The sequence below is a fragment of the Leopardus geoffroyi genome, chromosome A2 (assembly GCF_018350155.1).
Source record: "Leopardus geoffroyi isolate Oge1 chromosome A2, O.geoffroyi_Oge1_pat1.0, whole genome shotgun sequence".
Taxonomy (NCBI): domain Eukaryota; kingdom Metazoa; phylum Chordata; class Mammalia; order Carnivora; family Felidae; genus Leopardus; species Leopardus geoffroyi.
Genome location: NC_059331.1, coordinates 51,343,426 through 51,364,684, shown reverse-complemented (window position 1 = coordinate 51,364,684; position 21,259 = coordinate 51,343,426). Strand labels below are relative to the sequence as shown.

The 21,259-nt window shown below is 51.6% G+C and overlaps 2 protein-coding genes across 22 annotated transcripts in view; both read right to left on the bottom strand.

The window, feature by feature from the left end:
• The window catches only part of OGG1 (8-oxoguanine DNA glycosylase), a 35,715-nt gene extending 33,127 nt beyond the window's left edge, over window positions 1-2,588 (bottom strand). Inside the window, exons 1-2 of one of the 3 annotated variants that reach the window (XR_006716027.1) lie at window positions 1,243-2,588; window positions 517-764 (exon numbers count right to left, since the gene is read on the bottom strand). Coding sequence is in view for 2 of the 3 variants with exons in the window: in XM_045493749.1 (XP_045349705.1) it covers window positions 517-764; window positions 1,243-1,349 (355 nt within the window). In the remaining variant the exon portion in view is untranslated. The remainder of the gene's footprint in view (window positions 1-516; window positions 765-1,242) is intronic. The other 2 variants (XM_045493749.1, XM_045493748.1) reach the window with 2 other exon arrangements.
• An 816-nt stretch (window positions 2,589-3,404) lies between these two features.
• Window positions 3,405-19,610, bottom strand: BRPF1 (bromodomain and PHD finger containing 1). Of its 19 annotated transcripts, none has more exons than XM_045493677.1 (14): window positions 18,346-19,610; window positions 16,413-17,021; window positions 11,699-12,658; window positions 10,732-10,894; window positions 9,953-10,084; window positions 9,399-9,545; window positions 8,310-8,619; window positions 7,658-7,981; window positions 7,054-7,338; window positions 6,409-6,556; window positions 5,714-5,850; window positions 5,493-5,611; window positions 4,993-5,147; window positions 3,405-4,255 (listed from the first exon to the last, which is right to left on the bottom strand). In XM_045493677.1, the coding sequence occupies exons 2-14, from the start codon at window positions 17,009-17,011 to the stop codon at window positions 4,072-4,074; spliced, it is 3,663 nt and encodes a 1,220-aa protein (XP_045349633.1). In that variant the 5' UTR covers window positions 17,012-17,021; window positions 18,346-19,610; the 3' UTR covers window positions 3,405-4,071. The 19 variants fall into 19 exon arrangements, with proteins under 19 accessions (XP_045349633.1, XP_045349632.1, XP_045349634.1 ...); XM_045493676.1 differs by having other exon boundaries at window positions 18,913-19,026; XM_045493678.1 differs by having other exon boundaries at window positions 7,658-7,978; window positions 18,913-19,026.
• Window positions 19,611-21,259: the final 1,649 nt, after the last annotated feature.

Genomic DNA, 21,259 nt, shown 5'->3' with positions numbered 1-21,259 from the left:
CTGGTGTCAGGAGTGGCCTCTTCCCACCCTCAGATCCTAGGCACTGAAAATCTAGGAGGATCTAGGGGAATGAGGGAAAGCGTTGATAGAGAAAACAACACCAGAGCGCTCATTCCTCATAGGTCGGGGTTATCTTTACATTCCAGGGATAAAGAAGCCACAGTGTAAACACAACGAGCGTGGGGATTTGTGTCCATGGGGATTTGTGTCCGTTTTGTTCACATAGCAGATGCTCTGCAAATATTTACAGAATGAATGAGGTCACCTGTCCCAGGTCACACAGCCAGGATTTGGCTCAATATCCTGTCACCACACTATGGTAATCAGCAAAACAATAATAGTAATAATAATTACTATGTGTCAGGCACTATTCTAAGCAAAACTTTACACGTATTAGCTCCTTCAATCCTCATAAAATCTTATGAGGTGGATTATAATCCCCATTTTACAGATGGTGAAACTGCATAATTTAACCAAATTACAAGAACTCCAACCCGTCCCAATCCTTGTACTCACCTTGGAATTTGTGAGCCACCTCTTGAAAGTGGGGGTCCACGGAACTCCAGTGGTGATATAGTTGAGCCAGGCTGACATCCAGCTGGAAGTACTGGTGCACAGTCTTTAGCTCTTCTGGTGTGGGCCTGCCAACCCAACCCTTGTCCCCTCGGTACACAGTACAGTAGATCTGCTCCTCAGTCTGGGTCAGTGTCCATACTTGGTTCCCCAGCACGCCAGTCCAGTGCGCAGGGTTTTGCTCCCTCCACCTGAGCCCCCAGGCACACAGCAACTCTGGTACTCAGTTTTCCTTCTTGCACCCTTTAGGGCCCTCCCATCCTACAACAGCTCCATACACAACACTGACTTAGGAAATGCAAAGTCGTTTGATTCTCACAACACGGCACTGGCCTTTTTTTGGTTTCTTTTGTTAAAGTTTATTTATTTTGAGAGCGAGTGTGTGTGTGTGTGTGTGTGTGTGTGTGTGTGCGCGTGTGCTTGCACTTACGCGGGCAAGGGGCAGAGAGAGGGGGGAAAGAGAATCCCAAGCAGGCTCCACGCTGTCAGCGCAGCGCCCAGGCACCCGCATTGCACTGGCTTTTTACCTCCACCTTAGAAAGGAGGTAAACAGGCTCACCACCCGCGTCTGCTTCCTCTTCTGCACCCTGAGGTTTCTTCCATCACCCCCAAAATTCCTTTACATTCCAGAACTGCAGTGTTGAGGGGCCAAGAATCAGGGTCACTCACCGGAAGGACTGTCCGGAAGCCAGAACCAGGTCCAGGCGCAGTTCCGAGCGTGGACAGGGGATGGAGGCCCACAGGGCCGGGAAAGAGGCTAGAGTACGATGTCTCATGCTCCAGAGCAAAAGGGACCCAGCTAACAATTCCACGCCAGGCTCCGCCCCATAATGGCCCCGCCTACTCAGTACCAGCTCCACTCATCGCCAAAAGACCGTGACCACACAGTCAGCACTCTTTAAGGCCTTGCCCACTAAGCCCTAGCCTCTAAAAGTTTATTGAAGGCCCGCCCAATTTCATTTAATTCCTCCACTCCCTGCAGGCCCCGCCCCTTACAGTCCACCAGGGCACCAACCCTCCTGACCTTTCCCGTTATGAATGCTCTCCCGGCCACGCCTTCTGGCGCGCACCACTGCGCTCAGAGCTTCCGCGACTTCGGCAAGCGCGCGCAAACGCACTCTTCCGGCTTCTCCAGGGAGCCGACTTCGCTCTCACCGGAAGTAGGATTCAAGCCTGGCTTATTGGATCCGGAGGTAGCCAATCCGCGCAGAAGAGGCACCAATGAGAATAGGGTGTGACGGCGGATGGGCGGGTCTCTCCGAGGGGCCGCAGCGGTTGGCGCGCGCTGGGCTCGCTGCCCGCTCTCGGCCTTGCCTTGCCTTTGGGGTTGTCTGCACTGGGTACACAAGGGTGTCCGATCCCCGCGCCCCGCTGACCGGTCGCAGAATGCGCCCTCAGGCCCCAATCCGCACTGCCAGATCTCCTCGGAACCCTGGGGTTCCTCATGGCTTGCTCGTCCGCAGAGCCAAATCCTGTCCCCCACCACCCCCAGAGAGCCTTTCTCCACCGAGCCTCTCCAGTCAGATATTCGCCCTCCTGACAGAATTGGACCCTAACACAGCTCGGGCCCCTCCGAGCGGCCGAGACGTCTCCGCAGCGTCTGCCGCCTGAGGATTGAGTCTTCGCGCTCGCCCGCTAAGCCGCTCCCCTCCAAGGCCTCGCCGAGCCTCGACTCCAGTCATGTATCTTCAGAGTTCACTCCGTCAGAGACCTTCGTCCTCCGACTGCCGCGCCCCGCGCTACCCAGCCGCTCCACCCAGCTGCTCCCTTCAGTCGCAGGGCATTCCTTAAACAGTGCTCCATCATCTCACACTCTGTGCCCACTGGGGCTTGTGGGCCCGAGGCAGCCCGTCTGCCTCTTCCAGTTTCCAGGGCGGGCTGCCTGGGCCCAAGAAAGATGTGTTATGTAATTTCTTCCCTTCTGGAGGAAGACAGTTAAGCAAGGACCTAGGAGACATGAACTTTATCTGGGCCACTTTTCACCTCATAGCGCTGTGATCTGAGGTTACTGTGTTTCAGTGAGTAGACCGCAAATTCCTTAAGGGCAAGATTTGTGACCCACCCGCAGTACCTAGTAGGGAGGAGCATCACGTGCATGGTTATCATCAGACAAATGCTATTTTTGTCTGTTCCACTCCGAAGCTGCAAGGCCCTGGGCAACTACCTCCTGTGGCTGTCTCCTCTCTAGGTGTGCCAGCCCACAGGTGTCCCATACTTGGAAAGCATTCCTGCAGTAACTGAATGAATCATCGGTAAAGGAGATGCCAAGGTTGGGAATGAATGCAGAGCAATCCTCTACATACCTGCTACGTCCCCAGTTAAACGGGAAGGTCACAGCTATGGGGACTCCGAAGCACTTGGGACTAACCTACTGGCAAAGGACTTGAAGCCTCTGAAATTCATGAAGGAACTGTAGACTTCTTCTAGCAGTTAGTTCTGAATACTGGTTAAAGAGCCAGCTTTGTAGACAGAGACTGGAGTTCAAATCCTAGCTCTGCGCCTTCCTAGTTGTGGGAACTTAGGCAAGTTACTTAATTTTTCTAAACCTCAGTATCTTTGTGGAGATAACTACCTTATTAACTTTCCCTATAGTTTTTGCAAGGATTACATAAAATTGTGTATCTAAAAGTGCTTAGAAAAAGGCTTGCCACCCAGTGAGTGCCTGGGAAATGGGAGCTATCATATTATCCTGGCTGTTGTCTTACAAATGCAGCATGCACAGCAACCAGCAACCTCTTGAGCCCAATTATTTACCATCCCTGAGGGACAACCTCCCTTTTTATCTTTTTGCCCTGGCAGAAGGCAAGAACCCAAGAATTCCAAACAGACTATTTATTTTCTAAGAATCAATATATTTTCTTCCTTTGAAATAAATACAAACCAGTTTGAAAGGTGGGGGCATCTATGGGAAAAAGGGAAGTGGGGACAGGCCCCAGTCTTTTTTAGTACCAAATGACTCTGGCGCGACCCGGAAACGCAGTTACAAATGAGAATAATTTAAATTCTCCGCTAATTACAGTATTTACAACAGCAGGGGAGGGGGGTCACCTAGTGCCCCTCTTCCAGGCTGGACAGACATCAATCCCACTGCTAGGCTGGGCAGATGCCCGTTCACCTCACCACCTGCAAGGGCCTCAGGCCACTAGGCAGTTAGATTCTCCTGGCATGAGCAGAGCAGACAGAGGTGGTGGGATGGCCTGTTTTATGCAGTGTCCTAACCTTGGCCCACCATCCTGCACTACAATGCTGAGGTCTCTGGGGCTCTCTGGCCAGTGAGACCTCCCCTCTCCATGCGCAGAGCCGCCGTGGGCCCTTGGAGTGTTCTGTACAGTCCAGCTGCACTCAGGGCGGGAGGGACCTCCCCCACCCAGCTTCCCCTGAGACTGGCCCCAAGACCAGGAATGAGTCAGTGCAGAGGCCGGTGCCACTCCAGGACAGTGAGCAAAGGGGGAGGAGAGAGGTGGCAGGGCACTGTAGGTTGGGCTGTGCTGGGCATTATCAGTCACTATCACTGGTCTCGCTGCTCTGCTCGCCCTGCACCTTGCTGCGGTGCTGCAGAGCCCGGTGGTAAGCAATCTGCACTGATTTGCGGATGTTGGATTTGCGGCCCTCCAGCATCTTTTCCTTGTCGAGGTCCTGGTTCACGCCCAGAGGAACCAGCTTAGTCCTTGGCAGCCACTGCCTGTAGGACGAGGTGAGGATCACATAAGTCATCTCTGGGAAAGCAACAAGCATCAGCCTTCATCACTCCTTCACTCATTCAAAAACACCTCCTGAGTGCCCACTCTGGGCCCGGTTCTGGTGGGTAATGGGGTTACAGAGTCTAAGAGAAACAGTTCCTGCCCTCAAGGAACTGCTCATAGTCTAGTGATGAAAAGCACCCACTCAACAGTCACATTACGGGGTAACCACAGGGTATTTACTAGTGCAAAAAGGGGCCATGACCTAACCTGAAATAGGTACCCTGTCCCACAGGCTTCAGGCAGACTTTACTGACATTAAATATCCTTTGCACACAATACACAAAAAACACTGCATTACATACATGTGACAGAACAGAGATTTAAGATCCTGAATGTTTATGTCTATTTTATCCTCACCTTGTCACCATGGAGGCAGAGACAGGAAAACTAAGTCTAAAAGCCACCTGATTCTGGGTGGGGAGCACATTTGTCACAGTCACTGATGGCCCTCTAGCTTCTAGCTACAGCTGTTTGTCAGCTGTTGCCCACTCAGTCTCTCAGACTCATGGTCAACACAACCCTCACAACCCTTCTGCTCAAAGATCTAAGTCCCTCCCCCACTGATCTGTGATAGCCCAGTCTGTCTGTTGCTGGAGTTTCCTGGCAGCCTGCCCACATACCCAGGGTTGCATCTGTGGCTGTATGAGTCACAGCAACTGCTCCCCTCCTCCCTTACCAGGTTCGCTTGTTGTCAAAGAAGAGGACGAGGTAGAGATGCTCTCGGGCTTCCTGGGTCATCTGTTCCCCAAGTTTCAGCACCTCCAGGGGGGGCACAGGGATAGGAACCCCATGATGGAACATACCTTCCCGGGGCATCTTTGGATCAATTATCTGAGGGTGTAATAAGACCTTTGTTTGGTTCAGTTCCCTTCTTCCCCGAAACTTACTCTATACAAGAATTGGGAAACTACCTCTGAAGTTGGGACACAGAAAGATTATCATGCCACAAGGCTGCATTGCTGACCCTTGGCTTCTCATGATGAACTATTCCAGATTCCAAGATGCAAAGGGAAAGAAAAGGGAGAGATGGAAAAACTAACCAGGAACTTGTTAAGTGTCTATCTGCCAAAGACCCTTGTTCTCTACAGCTCAGCAGAGAGTAAGTAAAGTCTGCTAATTGTGTCTACGATCTGGGGTTGGGAGGCAAGGGGTATGATAAGAAAAGGGGAAGCCTACCAGAGCTGGGTATGATGGATACCCTCGGCATTTGGCCCACACCAGGTCCAGAGCATCCAGTGGGGAGTCCTCATCCTCTGACAGCCAGCCAGCTCCCCGTCCCAGACTCTTCCTTACCACTTCACAGGAATGGGAGAGAGGGAGCAGATCAGCAGCCAGGGGGCTGGCAAGGCCCTGATACCGGGCCCCCGGCTTCCCTGGCTTTGGGTGAGGGTACTTACTGCTGTGGCCCACGCCGCGGCCAGTGCCCACGGAGTAGGCCTCGTTCTCAGTGCCTGAGGTATCTTCACTGCTGTCTTCCGGGAATGTGCCCCGAGAGAAGGAGGGCTTGCCCCGGCCCTGTTTTGAGGGTGTTGTGCTGTGGACAAGACAAGAACTCAGCTTAAAGGAGGGTAGAGTGGGTAATGACACAGGTGTCCTCTCTTTAAACCCCCAGGTCTAAGAATTTTGGAAAACTGAGGCTACTTGAAAAATTTCAAACTCAAAAGCCCTCGGGGGCTTGGCAATAGTGTGGACTGACATGCGCTGGATTTAACAGTGGTGATGATGAGTGCATCCCCTGGCTAGATTTGCCAGATCGGATTTTTAAAGAGAATACAGACACTAGGAATTTCATGTGGCAGTAGTGGATTCCTTTTTTTTTTTTTAAACACCATGCTGGCCAAACAAAATATGTCTGCAGGCCAAATCCAGGCCACAAGGCATCAGTTTACGCTCTCTGCTCTACAACATCAGCTTAACCCAGGATGGTTCCCACTATTCCATTTTGGTGACGTTCTTAGGTATGCCATTTATTTTGCAGAGAACCTTGGGTCTGAGCCATCTTAATCTAGACTGAAGTGGCTGCCATGCTATTTCCCAGAGGGAAACTTCAAAGGGCATCCTGGAGGCAGACCTTGATCTGGAGGGCTGGTACCTGGTTCGGTCTGAGGCAGCGCTGCTGCTGCTACTGCTGCTAGACTCAGAGTCGGAGCTGCTCCGGGGAAGGCTGCAGTCATTACGATATACCAAGAAACTCTTCTTCACTGGCTGATTTCCACCGCTGAAGCCATTAGCTGGTAAGTCTTGGTTGGGGGGAGGGGGAGGAGGGAAGGAATCGGTCAGGAAGATGTAGATGAGAGATGGCATGGGGGTAAGAGGGACTAGGAGCTCGGCTTTCCCTTCTGTGCTGGAAAATTCCTCCAACTTTGGCCAGCAGAGCCAGTTCTGGGCAGTGTCTGCCACAGTTGGCCATAGTCCTGCCCCACCCGTCACACTGCCCTTGGCAGTTACTGGCCTTAAGACACAAATGGCTTAAAGGGCAGGAAATCCCCAAGGAGGGTGAGAAGAGAAAAGGTGAAGTGATATAATGGAGAGGGTCCTGGATGGGAATCTAGCTGGGTCAGTGTTTCTGGACTTCAGTTTCCCCATCTGTAAAATGAGGGGACTGAATTAAAGGATCCCTAAGGGCCCTTCTAGCTCTGATATATTATGGGCAAATGAAGGGACAGGCGGGAGTTATGTTGGGAATGATGGCAACTTTGCTCACTCTCTCGGGGGGCTGGGTGATGGTGAGGCTCACCCATTGGGGGGTCTTCTGTGGATTTATCACTGTCGCTGTCTGAGCTCGAACTGGGCCGGGGGCTCCTACCCCGCTTGCGCTGACGTAGGGAGCCCATGATGGGGAGCTGGGGGGGCCCCACAGGACTGCCTCCGTGGCTGGGGGTCATCTGGCTCTCCCGGTTTTTGGGGGGCCGGCCCGGCCTCTTGGGCGGTCCAGCTGTCTTCGGGTTCTTTTTGGAGAACAGAACTGAGGTTCTCCTGCCCACCTCATGTGCGGGGGTTGAGGACATGTTGGGACCCAGGCCTGGAGCAGAGAAAGAGAGAAGGAGAGTTGGTGAGGGGCCTGATGTGGGAAGGGTAGATACCCAGGGTATGCCCTGGGCCTATAGAACTGTTACTCCAGCTAGAGTTGGGAGATGATCTGGGGGGTTGTGGAATTGGGAACATTGTCCCTTATACCAATAGCCAGAGAGGCAGCTAAGAGGCCCCTGAATGGGGAATGAGGGAGAAAGTACAGCTAGCTGTGTAGGAGGGACCTCTGCCTGGGGGATGGCAGTGGCTGAGTGTGTGCTACAGAGTCAAGTCTAGCTGGCTTTGGGGTCCACCTTGCTAGGGGTTCAGACCTTTGGTTGTCTCCTGGCTGCTGCTCTCTTCGGCGGCACTGTCTGTCTGCCCGTCCTTGTCACATGCTGCCGGGTGGGGTGTCAGGCTGCCCCGGCTGGAGGGGCCATGACGCTCAGGCCCATCCCTTCCAGTTTCCCGCTGGTGGGCAAGCTTCCGCCGCAGTGCCGTCATCTCTTTCTTGATCATCTTTGCACGCCGTGAACGACTCACACTCTGCTTGCTGGCATTCACCTCATCCAGCCGCTCCAGCAACAACTTCAGCTGCTCTTCCACTGGCAGGTGCTTCTGGTTCTCTAGCAGGATCAGCCGCTCTTCCTCTGCTGCTAGGAGTGGACACAGGGGGTGGGGAAAGGTCAAACTTAGGGTAGCCCTCTGGGCCCCCTGAACCTGAGCAGGCAACAAGAAACCCACTCTTTTCCCTTTGGCTTCTCACCACGAACAGCTGTAAAACAGCAGCACCAAGATGTGGAAGGGTAGGCACTGTTATCCATTCACCCAGTCTGGCTTCTTGGGGAGCATTCCTGGGGATAGTTTGCCACTGCTCAGGCTAGCTACTTCCTGCCTACACTGCCTGTTCCCAGTAGGGGACTTTTGGAAAGCCATTCATCCCTGGCATTGGCCTCTATGTGTGTAGCATGATTTATCACCCACCATCTTCAGTGTGCTGTGGGGCCTCATCTCCAGCCAGGCTGTGGGGGATATGCATGCCCGTCTCAAAGTCAATGCCCATTTTTTCTGCCTGGCGCCGGGCCTGGCGGAGCACAGCGCCACCCTGTTCTCGGAGCCGCACTGCTGCCCGGTAGAAGATGGTGTCCTTGGCGTTATACTTGAGGCAGTTGCTGACGATAAGGTTGAAGTCCTCCTCAAAATCATCAAAGTTCAGGTAGCGGTAAGCCTCCAAGTTCTGCTTCATGGTGAAAAAGTCCATGGGCTTTTTGATGTGGTCTAGGTAGTCAGGTACCTGGGAGAGCAGGGTAGGCGTGGCTAAGTGGAGATATGCTCCTCATTCGCCCTGAACCCTTGCTCCTAACACCCCCACCCCCTGAAAAGCATCCAGCAACCTCCTCCCACCACAGTTAGAGGCAGGCATATAGCACAGGGGAAAGGAAAGCTGGATTCTAGTCTTGACTTTACCAGTCACAAGCTGTGTGACCATGGCAAGTCTCTTAACCTCTTTGGGCCTTCTTTTTCCTCACCTGGAAAATGGTGATGAAATTACAGTCAAATCTACCTCCTAGAGCCAAGAGGCTTCAGTAAGAAAATGGCTAGGGCAATCATTTGGAAATAATACCACTTTGCATTCCTATAGCTCTTTTACTTATCATTAAGACTTATAAGGAGGCTACTGCCTCGGGCCTCTCGTTTTATACCTTTTAGAGAGAAGAGTCTGCCAGTCAGGACCTAGGGCTTCAGAGCTGGTTCTTTAGGTGCTGAGCCTTCTAAAGTCTCCGTTCTAGGGTTCAGCACCCCGAAAGTGTCTTCCTGCCCTGGGATTATTCATTTGGCAGACTCAGTCCCTGCCTCTGGGGAAGGAGTGCAGATTGCCTCCCATTCTGGGCCCTTGGGGTGTGACAGGGACAAGACAGAGTCCAGGTGATGCATGTGGCTCCAGTTATCCTGGAGCCCCAGAGCCACCAGCCCCTCTCTTCACAGTCCCCTCCTAGTCCCTGGCCCAGACCTGCAGCAGGGGTCCAACTGGGAGAGGAACAGAAAGGTGGAGTGAGGGGAAGGGATTCTTACTTCGTCCAATTCGGTTACCTCAGACAGAGGGACCGGCTCGCTGAAGATGTTGCCTGTGTCCTTTTCTTGGAGCTGCTCCAAGGTTTTGCGAAGGAGGATGAGGAAGGGGGTCAGCTGCATCTCCATGGCGATCTGCTGGACCTTGATCTGACACACATAAAGGCCCGATCAGCCAGGCCCAGGCCAGTCCCTTGGAAGAGGTCTGAAGGGATGGTAGCAGCTGGTTTGGGAAACTGCCTTCCTTCTCTCCTGCCCACAGCTGACACACTCAGGTCTACTTTCTACAAGGCCCCACCTGGTGAAACCTTCCCTGACTACTCTGGCCTTTTTCTTCCTTGAACTCCCAGTGCCAGCTACCTGTATCACATAATTGAGGGTCCCGTTCATCCTCTTCTGTGACATGCTGCTTGCAGTGAGCTGGAGAACACACTGGGCACCACTGAGACCTGACTCCAGCATCAGCCCTATTGCTTCCTGGCCAGGGGACAAAGGCTTTTCCTTGTCCCAGGAATGTTTTCTCCTCTGAAAAACAGACTTGACCCAGGAGCACTCACCGTCTCCCTTTTGAGTTTCTCCCGCTTGCGGATCAGCTCCACCAGCAGCCGAGCTCGCTCCAGGTCGTGCCGGAGGCGCTGCCAGGACTTGAGCTGTTCTTTGAGGGCCCAGTTCTTATCCTCAGAATCTCTCTGTAGAGGCAAGAAGGGGATTGGTAGATGATAAGGAAGCCAGAAGAAAGGCCAGAGGGAAGAAGAGCCCAGGAAGCTTGGGTCAATGTCAGGTAAAACTGAAGGAGGTAGCACAGTAATTTACTGGCAGCCTCACTAGCTAAAGTGGGAATTCCTGTACTTATGTGTCCCTAGATCTGGCACAGAATCAATGGTTGGTATATGCGTGTTGAATGAATGCATGAAGGAACACACAGGAACAGTGCCCTTTTAACGTGCAGACAATCTGTAAGGATCTCATCCTGAGTTTGGTTTGAGGGCTACTTTAAAAAAATTTTTTTTTCAGCGTTTATTTATTTTTGGGACAGAGAGAGACAGAGCATGAATGGGGGAGGGGCAGAGAGAGAGGGAGACACAGAATCGGAAACAGGCTCCAGGCTCTGAGCCATCAGCCCAGAGCCTGACGCGGGGCTCGAACTCCCGGACCGCGAGATCGTGACCTGGCTGAAGTCGGACGCTTAACCGACTGCGCCACCCAGGCGCCCCTGAGGGCTACTTTAAAGGAGGAAATAGCCTAAGCTCTCGGACACTGAAAACTATTCACATATCTCAGTCCTTTATGTCCCTGGCCCCAGTTCCCAGAGCCCATAGGGAATCTGACACGGTACCCCGACTTGGTCACAATTCCTCTGAGACTGCAGATGTGTCTGCAGGCGACGTAGCAGTGGGACTCCATTTCGTGACTGTCGTTTCAGCGTCCAGTAGCTGTGTAGCCTCTGCATGAACTGGCTCTTCCTTTGGATGGTCAGGCGGTTGGTGATTTTACTGAGCCTGTGAAGCAGGGAATAAAGAGAAAAACCTGTTGGGCCATTATTTTCTTAAGCAGAACAGGTGTCTCTGGCTGGTGAGAATTCCTGAATGGAGTTGAATCTGGAGTAAGTCTATTGTCAAAAAGGCCTGTGACACTTGGCTTAATGCGAAGAAGAGCAAACAGTACCAAACAGGAAGCCAAATTCCCAGCATGAAGCCAGATCCCTGACCCTGTTCACGAAGTTGGGTGAACTCATATGAGGAGTTTGGCCTCTAAGACTGCTCTTGTCACAGCAGTCCAGAGTACTATTTGACTCTGGGATACCCTGCTCAGCCTGAGCCTTGGAAGGTTTTAGGATAAAGTATAATTGTAGAGCAGTACACTAGAGGAAATTAACTAGATAGCACAAGAGAAAGTTAAAAATAACTGATGATGGCAGCCGTCATTTGGACTCATTTGTGGTAGTGACCACTTCACAACTCCTTCCCCCTTTTTCCTTCCATTTCTCCATTCAGGGTGAGAGTATTTCTGCCACTGTGGCTGATAGCTACTACATCCTCTTTCTTCCTACTTAAACCAGACCATAAAATGAAGGGCAGCTGAAAACATGTTAGGTCTGACAGATAAAAGCTGAAATTTCTGGCTCCTAAGATAAAAGTCCGGTGACCTGCTAGGGCTAACTTCTTTTGGAATCTGGTGTTTTGTTTTGACCTTCTTTGTAACTTCTAATAAGAGAACCCAACCCTGTCACTCCACTCGGGGCTATCAGTCTCTAGGAGGGCTTCTTCTTCCCTTACCAGCCTATCCATCTGCTCCCCACATACCTGTGTGGTGGGATGCAGGGCACCGACACCACAGGTGCTGCGGCCCGTTTCTCTGCCAGGATCTTCCGTGCCTTCTTCATCTTGATCCGGGACTTGGCCTTGGCCTTCTTGACCTTCTCTGAGCTCCAACTCTTACCCTCATCCTCCTCCTCATCTTCATCCTCCTCACCCTCACTGTGGGACAGGGCAGGCAAGCGGCGTGCTGAACCTGGGGGTGTGTGGATGTCACAGTAGGCTGTCTTGCGGACGCTGAAAGAAGTGCCATTGGCACCTGTCTCTCGCACAGGCTCCATCTTCATGTAAAGGCCAGCCTGCTGGGCACATGTCACGTGGAAGGCTGTGTAGCAGTTGGCCTTGTGGCACTGAATGCATGCCCCTGAGCCCCGCTGTTTGCAAATATAGCAGGTCAGCTTCCAGCGAGCTGGTGGGATGTGCTCAATGCTGTCGATAGGCTCCAGGAAGACTGTGTTGGCAAAGCAGACTTCAGGGATCCACAGGGCACACACCACATGGGCCCAGCGCCCGTCATCTGTCTGCTTGAAGGCACCACCCTTGTTGGGGCACAGGGCACAGTCCACAGCTCGGGAGGGTGACTGTAGGCAGCGGCGGCACAGCCACTGGCCCTCAGGGATGTAGGGGACACCGTAGCACTCTTGGTGCACAGCCAGGTTGCACATGTCACAAAATAGGATGACATTGCTGTTCTGGCACTCACCATCGTTGCAGATACAGCACACAGCATCCTCATCCACTAGTGCATTGGGGTCACCTTTATTGTGGCTTTCAAAGTAGGACTCCTTCTCCAGCCGGTCCATTAGGTACTCAAAGATCTCCTGCGGGATGGGACTCACACCCTCTGTCTTCCGCCGCTCATTCATGATATCCAGCCAGATGTAGTCCTCCTCGTCCATGTCATACTCTACTTCCTCGTCCAGCTCCTCTGCCGACTTCTCAATGTACCTGCAGTGCACATAGGCAGCTCAGCATCATATAGTTGAGATTTCCTTCCCCTAAAGAAAATGGGTTACAATTGCTGGACGCTTACACATTGCCAGGACGCTTACACATTGCTGTCTCATTCCATCCTCACCTTAACCCCAGGTGCTGTAATCATTCCTGTTTTGCAGAAAAGGAAACCTAAGGTTTGGGGAGTTAACCTGTTCTGGCTCCTTGGGAGAAAGTGGTAGAGCTGGGGTGTGAACCCAGGCCTGCTGACTCCAAAGCTTGTGTACTAGCTACTATACTACCTCCTCTGGGGTACGGAGGCTCAACCAAACTCCTGAAGGGAGGAGGGTAGGGCAGCTAGGACCTACCGGGTTGGTCTGGATGATGGTACAGAGTTAGGAGAAGAAAGGTCCGCAAGTATCACTTGCAAATTATATATATGTTTTAGTACCAACTGGCAGCAACCTGAATGGAGTTGCCATGGGTCTTATGTCAGCCAATGCAGCTCAGGGCTCCCTCAAACTCTTCGTATTATGTTTGTTTTTTGGATAGCCTTGGAAGATAACAGAATAGCTAAGATTTACTGAGCATTTACTATGAGCCAAGCATTGTACTGTTACCACATTGATTCTCACCACAGCCATAGCATCAGTGTTCATATTGCCCTTATTTTGAGGATGAGGAAAATGAAGCTTTGAGAAGTTAATTAACTAACACAGATAGGCCCTACAACCAGGAAGTGGCAGAACTAGAATTCAGACTCTACCCTACACACTCATTGGGCCAGCCAGACTGGAGCTGAGGGCCGCTCCAGGTGCCTGGCATACAGAGCAGGCTCCCCATGCCCCTGCTATGCCCTAGACAGCCTGGACTCTGGTACTATAAAGCTACAGGTCTGGATGATGGTGCAGAGTTAGGAGAAGAAAGGTCCGCAAGTATCACTTGCAAATTATATATATATATATATATATATATATATATATGTTTTACAATGGAAAGAATGGGGCTTTGGTTTCTGAAAACATGGATTTAAATCCTGGCTCTGCCACTCTGACCTTCAAGACATCACTGGTCCTTCCTGAACTCAGTTTTATTGATAAGAGAATGAGGATGCTACTATTTACTCCCAAAGACACTTGTCAGGATTAAATGGAATTTAAAAAAATGAATGGGGGGGCGCCTGGGTGGCGCAGTCGGTTAAGCGTCCGACTTCAGCCAGGTCACGATCTCGCGGTCCGTGAGTTCGAGCCCCGCGTCGGGCTCTGGGCTGATGGCTCGGAGCCTGGAGCCTGTTTCCGATTCTGTGTCTCCCTCTCTCTCTGCCCCTCGCCCGTTCATGCTCTGTCTCTCTCTGTCCCAAAAATAAATAAACATTGAAAAAAAAAAAATTAAAAAAAAAAAATGAATGGGCTAACTGAAGTGGCACATAGCAGGCCCTAAATAAATGTTAGTTTCTGTCCCTCCACTCCCCTCTCCACAAGAGAAATGGAGCTCTGGGTGCTAGAATAGGCCAGATGAGCATAGGCTTGGGAGCCATGCTCTGTATGACAGCAGGCAAATAAGGTGATCTCCCTGGGCCTCTGTTTCCTCATCTATAAAGTGGTGATGCTAACCTGTACCTATTTCACACAGCTGTTGTGAGCATTAAATGAGTTAATACAGATAAGGTATTTAGAACAGTTCCTGGCATGATGCAAGTACTCAATAAACCTTGGCTTTATTATTAGCTTTTGTATAGCCCTGAGCTATCTTGCCTTGTATTATAACTATTTATGTGTCTAACTCCTCCACTACAGGCTAGAGGCAAGGACCATGTCTGATTCACCACACAGAAATAGGCACAGTTGTTCATTTCAAAGGCATTTTGAGGGTGGAATGGAGGAAACTAAAATACTGTATCTATAGGAAGCAGTTTCTTTCTTAGCCCTTTACCCCAAATGACCGCAATGTCCTCATCCTTGAAAAAGGGTGTGGCTTAGAGATTGTATGAACTATCCAGCCCTGCTAGGCCTTGGCACTTGTTCTCAACCTTTGCTCTGCCATAACATATGTGACATTATGCGATGGTATATAACACACTCCCACAGCGCACCTAGATTACAGGCTGTGGCACAGATAATGTAGGCTGCATGTCATGTACAATTCCTGGCACACCAGCCTACACTCCACCCTCTTTTCTCCTTAAGAAAGCATATATTAGATGCAAGCAAGAGAAATTGGTGTTGTTAGAGAGATGACCTCAAATCTTCTCGAATTTATATATAAAAAATATCATTTGCAAAACTTGGACAGTTCTACTAACAGTAGTAATAAATGACATGCAACACACCTCCCAGCTGATCACAGTGTACCAGCTGAGAATTGCTGCCCTGGAGAACAGATTTGATCCCCAGGAATAAGGAGTGAATCTGAGCAGAGGGAGGAAGAAATGGAGTGGAAGGAACTGGTTTGGATTGCCTATCAGAGCAGAGAAGGCTGAAGAGCCCTTAGGAGAAAAGGCTGGCCCAAACAAGGGTTTTTATGTTGGGGGGTGAGCCTAACAGTCACTGCTAACATAAAAGAGAGGCAGTGCAAAGCCAGAAGGAGAAGGAGGTGAAGCTGGGCTGGATGGATGAAAGACAGGAAGAGGAGACTATATAACGTGTGAACAAGGGAGGGACCAAAGTGACATACTGGGCCAAATCACTGGAGTGCCCACAGACTTGATTTTAAAGAACGGAGATTCAGCATACCATCACATGGATTGCACTTTTGGTAAAAAAAACCACCTTTCATATAAAAACCTTTACAAGTCCTTCTCAGAGATTAGGCCTTCTGATTAGTTGACACCAAATACTGCTCCTTAACTTATCTGAATGCCCTCTTTGCCTTGGATGCCAAGACTCAGAGAGAAGGTTTATACTTGATTTTTCTCCCATCCTCCAGCTAAGGTTTCTGTACATAGCTCCGCCACCAAATTGCCCCCACCCCTTCATTTCTTACCTTGTGTTAAAGGAATTTAGCCTTATGCCTGTAACTTTGTTAGAGCCACCATGACTAATTTTGCAAGGAAGTGGGGTTCCAAGAAACAGTTAAGTGAAATAAATACTAGGGCCAATGGAGGAGCACAAACCATAGGTGGTAAAAATATTGCTTACACATGTTAAAGGATGGGTGACAGTAACAGAATGGTGGGAAAATTACCTCTGCAAATTTGCAAATTGCTTTAGGGACCTTGTGAAATCAGTGTGCTTAGTCTTCTACCTCTAGGCCAGCAGAGGAATATTATACCTGCTCTGCAGATGGGGTCATTAGAAAACCAGAAGCCAGACAACTTTCTCAAGGTTACACAGTGATGGAGTGGAGAGGGTCAGGAACCAGACACATGATTTTTTGATATAGTGAAAACAGTGCAGATTTGGAGTCAGAGGAACCTGGATTTGAATTCCAGTTCCACTATCTACTGGCATGTGACTTTCGGTAAGTCTGGCCCCATTTCTGGACTGTGCATTCCTCATCTGTGAAATGAGAACGATACCTACCTGAGAGAATTGTGAGAATAAAATAAAGGAGTGACTGCAAAGTACCTAGTGCAGGGCCTGGCATGTGGCAGTATATAGTAAGTGCTACCATCATTAGCTGGGGCACGTTCCTCTCACCGCCCTGGCAGGACCAGTGTGCTTCTGCTATCCTTTATCTCTGCCACTCTCCTATCTGCTGCCTGTTACGTCTCAGCTCCTGAGCCCTGCCTGACCAGTTTTCCAGAGTTGGGAGGCGGAGGTGGCCTTACCGGTAATAGGAAGTCGGCCGGGGTGGGGCATCGGGGGTGTCCTGCTCCAACTCCCGGTATACCACCTCTGGCAGCTTGGGAGTGGTGCTCACAGAAGCATTATGGTGGTGGTGATGGTTGGAGTCCTTGCGCTTTTCCTTGTTCTTATGCTTGCCTGACTTGGGAGTAGCAGCTGGTGTCTCGGTGTTCTCCTTGTTGCTACCAGTCTCAGGAGCCTCCTCAGGGGCCTCCTCATCCTCTGACACCACATCCAGGTTGTCAAAGATGCTGATGCGGTGGACTCGGCCGTGCAGGTCCACCTCCACCATGCGCTGGGCCTGCGCGTAGCTCATCACCTCACGGCCGGGTGACTGGGATACCTCTGAGGGGCTGGGCGACTGCTTGTTGGCTGGGCGTGATTGGCGCCCCTTCTTTTTGTGCTTGCGGAGTGGAGTCTGCTGCGGGGGTGGTGGGTTGTCGTGGTCATAGTGATATAGGTGGTACTCAATACCACTGTAACTCTTGTAGACCTTACGGCAGGTCTCCACGGGGCACTCATATGGTGGCTTAGTTGCCCGCAAGTTGTGGCAGAAAGTCTTCACATCAAAGTCCACCCCCATGCTGTCACATCTAGAATGTACAGATCAGTTAGCACAGGCCTGGGGAAGAGTTCCTGGTCATCCACTACTCTCTCCAGCCCTCCCCTTCTCCCCAAAGGTCCTGGCCAGCCCACCTTTACAGTGACTCCAAATGCCATCACCTCCATACCATGGGCAGTCTGGGCCTCATCGCCTCCTGCCTGGTTATCCTGCCCCATATCTCAACTATTCTAGCTTAACTTCATATAATGTGGCCAGAGTGTCTTTTACCAAGTAGCAACAGCCATGTAATCTTTTGATTAAAAGCTTCCTGATGCTCCCCACTTATTTCAGGATAATATCCAAATTTCCTATGATGATATTCAAGGTACCCCTTTCATTGGCCCTAGTCCTCCTTTCCAGACTCTTCTTTTCACTAGTTACAGCTGTGCTTCTGTCTACCCTGGGCAATCTGCCATTCCCTGAATGTTATAACCTCTCATTCCTGCAAGATTTGAAATGGTTTCCATCCTGATTGGTGAGCTCCTACTCATTCTTCAAAACCCAACTCAAATGTCACTTCTTCTGTTATGATTTGTCTTTCCCACGGAGGGCTGTGTTTCCATAGCATTCAATTGTCATCTCCACCAAGTCACTTACCACACTGGAAGTTCTTTGTCTCCTCCCACTAGACCAGGTGCTATACAGTACAGAAATCAGAGAGCCTACCCACCTCTATATATTCCCAGGACCTGGCATGTAGTGGACACTCAGTTTTTGGCAAATGAATAAAGAACTTGTTTAATGAATACTGAATGAGGGGATCATCAGATCATCTGACAGATGAAGGCTAGTGTTAACCCATGTAGAAGTTTGAATGGATAGCCAATGATTTAATCCTGGTCACCAGAAATCATTGCATTACAGAAAGAAGCAGTTCATTTCTGAGGTGTTTAGGGGAAGCCTATGCCCTGACCCTGGCTCTGGGAGTGATAACCAGGTACTTAAGAGTACAAACAAGAGCATGACAATCTAGGCACATTCAGTTCCATGATGGTCCTCAGGGCCTTCCCTTCCTCCTCTCCAATGTTCCTGGGTGAGTAGTGACAGCAGATGGCACCAGCCCCCAGGAAGCCCAACGTGGTCAGAGACTGCCCCAATTTCTCCAGGCCTAGCTGACTTCAACAATTCAGCTAGGGTGTTGGCACCATTCCAGGCAAAGCCACCCTGAGCTCCTAGACAAACGGTGACATCTCTTGGCTTCTCTCCTGTGACTTAGCCAAGCCAAGTGGGCTGCTCCAGCCTCTCTGTCAGTGCCCCTGACTTCTACATCGGTAAAACTACTCCCTCTACTCCAACTCACTTTTACTTCCTACCTGCAGCTGTGTCTTTAAACACAAACCAATCAGAGGAACAGGCAAGCTCTTCTCTTTCAATGATGGGTCGGTCCCTGGTGTATCCTGCATCTCTGTCGCCCTGGCTCCCAAAGTAGCACAGAGCCCCCGGCAGATGTCCCACTGGGACTGGGCGGCAGGGCACACGGGGTGGAGACAAGAACTCAGACTGGAAGCCCGTGAGGAAGACCCAGAGCCCACAGGGGTATGGCGGCAGAGTTCAGGGGGCTGGAGGAAGTAGGGGGCGGGGGCCGGAGGGATCAGGCCGGGCCCAGGCGGTGCCCGCAGCCCTCTCCCGGATGCGGCGACGTTTCCCTTTTGTCGAAGTGTAACATGTTAAACAAGGCTCCCCTCCTGCCATTGGCCCAGGGAGCCCTGGAGGATACTCTGTTGCCCTGGGACGCGGGCTGGGAGCTAATGCACTGTCAGTTCTCCCGGCTCGAGTGGCCCAAGAGGCCCTCGGACCGGGCAGCTCAGTGCACGCCCCACGAAAGTAGTCTAGCCTTTCCCCGCTGGCCACTCCCGCCCTGGTCCCAGGCCCGCACTCACCGGCCACCTCGAGTCCGGGCTCATTGCCGGGGGCGCCCGCCGGGGCTCCGACCCCAGTTGGGGAGGCCGGCGGGGAAAGACGGGCCGGGGAGAGAGAGCCCCAACTCCGGAGACCGCAGACCTCGCCACCCCGGCACCCTGCCGCCCCACGCTCTGGCCCCGGCTCCCCGGGATTCCCGCGCTGACCCCTGCCGCTCCCGGTCCCGCCGGCGCCCTGGTGTCTCAACTCCGTCGGCCGCCGCCGGTTTCGAGAGCCTCTAGGTTGTCCCGCCTCGGGACCCGGCACGGCCGGAACAATGGAAGACCCCGGAGGCAGCGCGGGGACGGCGGCGGCGGAGACCGTGGCGGCAAAGGCAGTGGCAGCGGCGGCGGCAGCAGCGGCGGCGACGGCGTCTGCGCAGGGTAAACGCGGCGCCTCGGCGCTGTCGATCTGCACTTTCGCCACAGATCCCCGCCCGCCTGCTGAGTCTTGAGAGGCCTTTCTCTGAGACTCGGAAGGGCCCGTAGGCACCCCACATGACTTCTGTAGCACCTCCACCTTAGAGTTGAGTTCCTGTAGGCTGAAGTCGCGGTATTCCAGATCCGGAGTGGTCGGGCCGTTTGTGGCGAATCTGCGGACACGGACGGTGAGCGCGGGGCTGGGCTTGAGGAGCCCGCCCTTCTCCCTTCCCCCTCTGCCTCCTCCCTCCCTCCTGCTGGCGCCGCGGCTGCAGTGGGGACCTGGCCTTGGTCTCCGAGAAAGGCGGCGAGGCGGGGCCGGAGCCACGGGGCGGGGCTGGGGGCAGGGCCGGGAGCAAGAAGGACGCTGGCTGGAGCCTAAGGAAGGACTCGGAGTTATGGGTAGAGGTGGGGCGGGTCTGGAAGAGAATAAACCAGTCCAAGGGGCGGAGTTTGCGGGGAGTGGGCGGGGACATCTCTAAAGCGGGCCTCAGTAAGGAGAATAGGGGCTGAACAACGGTGAAAGGGTGGGGCTAAACAGAAGAGTGGGCCCTCAGGAAAGAAAGGGCGGGGCTTTATATGGACCTGGAAGGTGTTGGGTTGGGGAGAAAGGACAGAACTGGGAAAAAACGACGCGAGACTGAAGTAAAAGGGCGGGGCTTGGAAAAGGTAAATGGGCGGGGCTAGAGGGAAGGGGCGGGGCCAGGTTAGGGTTGCTGGGCGTGGCCAAAGGAAAGGGAAGGAGCTTGGGAAAGGCAAAGGAGCAGGAGTGAAGGGAAAGTTTGGGTATGAAGGCAGGGGCCGAATCTGGGGAGGTGTAGAAGGCTGGTGGAATGTGAAAGGGCTTGTGTATGGTAAACTGGGAACCCCTTAGGGTTGGCGGAAAATGCATCATGGCTATGGGTGGGGGTTGGAAGACTGTCAAAACAGCTGTTTTGTTTTTTTTTTTCAACGTTTATTTATTTTTGGGACAGAGAGAGACAGAGCATGAACAGGGGAGGGGCAGAGAGAGAGGGAGACACAGAATCGGAAACAGGCTCCAGGCTCTGAGCCATCAGCCCAGAGCCTGACGCGGGGCTCGAACTCCCGGACCGCGAGATCGTGACCTGGCTGAAGTCGGACGCTTAACCGACTGCGCCACCCAGGCGCCCCCAGACAGCTGGTTTTAATGTGACTGGGCCACTTAGTAGCCATATGAACTTAGACATGTTGTTAAGTTCTTCCTACTTTAAATTCCTTATTTATAAAAGGGAGATCGAAAACTATTGTCAGTTCTTGGGGACTTTGGGGAACTTGGGCGCTGGGAGGAGTCCACTTGTTAAGCAGTACTTGCTCTTCAGTTTTGCCATCCAAAGAACAGCATCGAAAGGGTCTTCCAGGGTTTGGGGGCAAAGCCCAAAGCAAATGGAAGTTTCTGTTTTATCTTAATGCAAACCTTGCATTCAACTCACTATAATGTATGTGTTTTTCATGTACAATGTTTTTTGAAAAATATCCTAATACAATTGACACTGCAGGAAGATGTTTGCTGGTGAAGATCTTGGGATCTGGAGTCGAACTGATGAGTTCTCTTCAATAAGTGAGCCTCTCTGAGTCTCCATTTCCTGATGTGTAAAATGGAGATAAAGTATAGTGCTTACCTCACAGGATTGTTGTGAGGATTCAATAAGAATATGCTTGTAAATCACCTAGATATGTAGTGAATTCTCAAAATATTAGCTGTTTTTATTATCCTTATTAAAAGATTCAGAATAAATTGATCAAAGCAGAGTTAGAGTCATTGTAAAGCTGACCCTTTTTGAGGTCAGGAACCCCACTGAAAACCTGACAAAAGCTATGGGCCTCTCCTCAAAAAAACGTGCACACATACAAAGTTTCACTCATTTTTTAAAATGTGTTATTTTTGAGA

Coding starts and splice junctions, on each gene's coding strand:
- BRPF1 (XM_045493669.1), bottom strand. CDS start 17,011: ATGGGGGTGGACTTTGATGTGAAGACTTTCTGCCACAACTTGCGGGCA. Junction 8,620..9,398: donor AGGTAACCGAATTGGACGAA/GTAAGAATCCCT, acceptor CTGCTCTCCCAG/GTACCTGACTACCTAGACCA. Junction 7,982..8,309: donor CCCACAGCACACTGAAGATG/GTGGGTGATAAA, acceptor GTCCACTCCTAG/CAGCAGAGGAAGAGCGGCTG.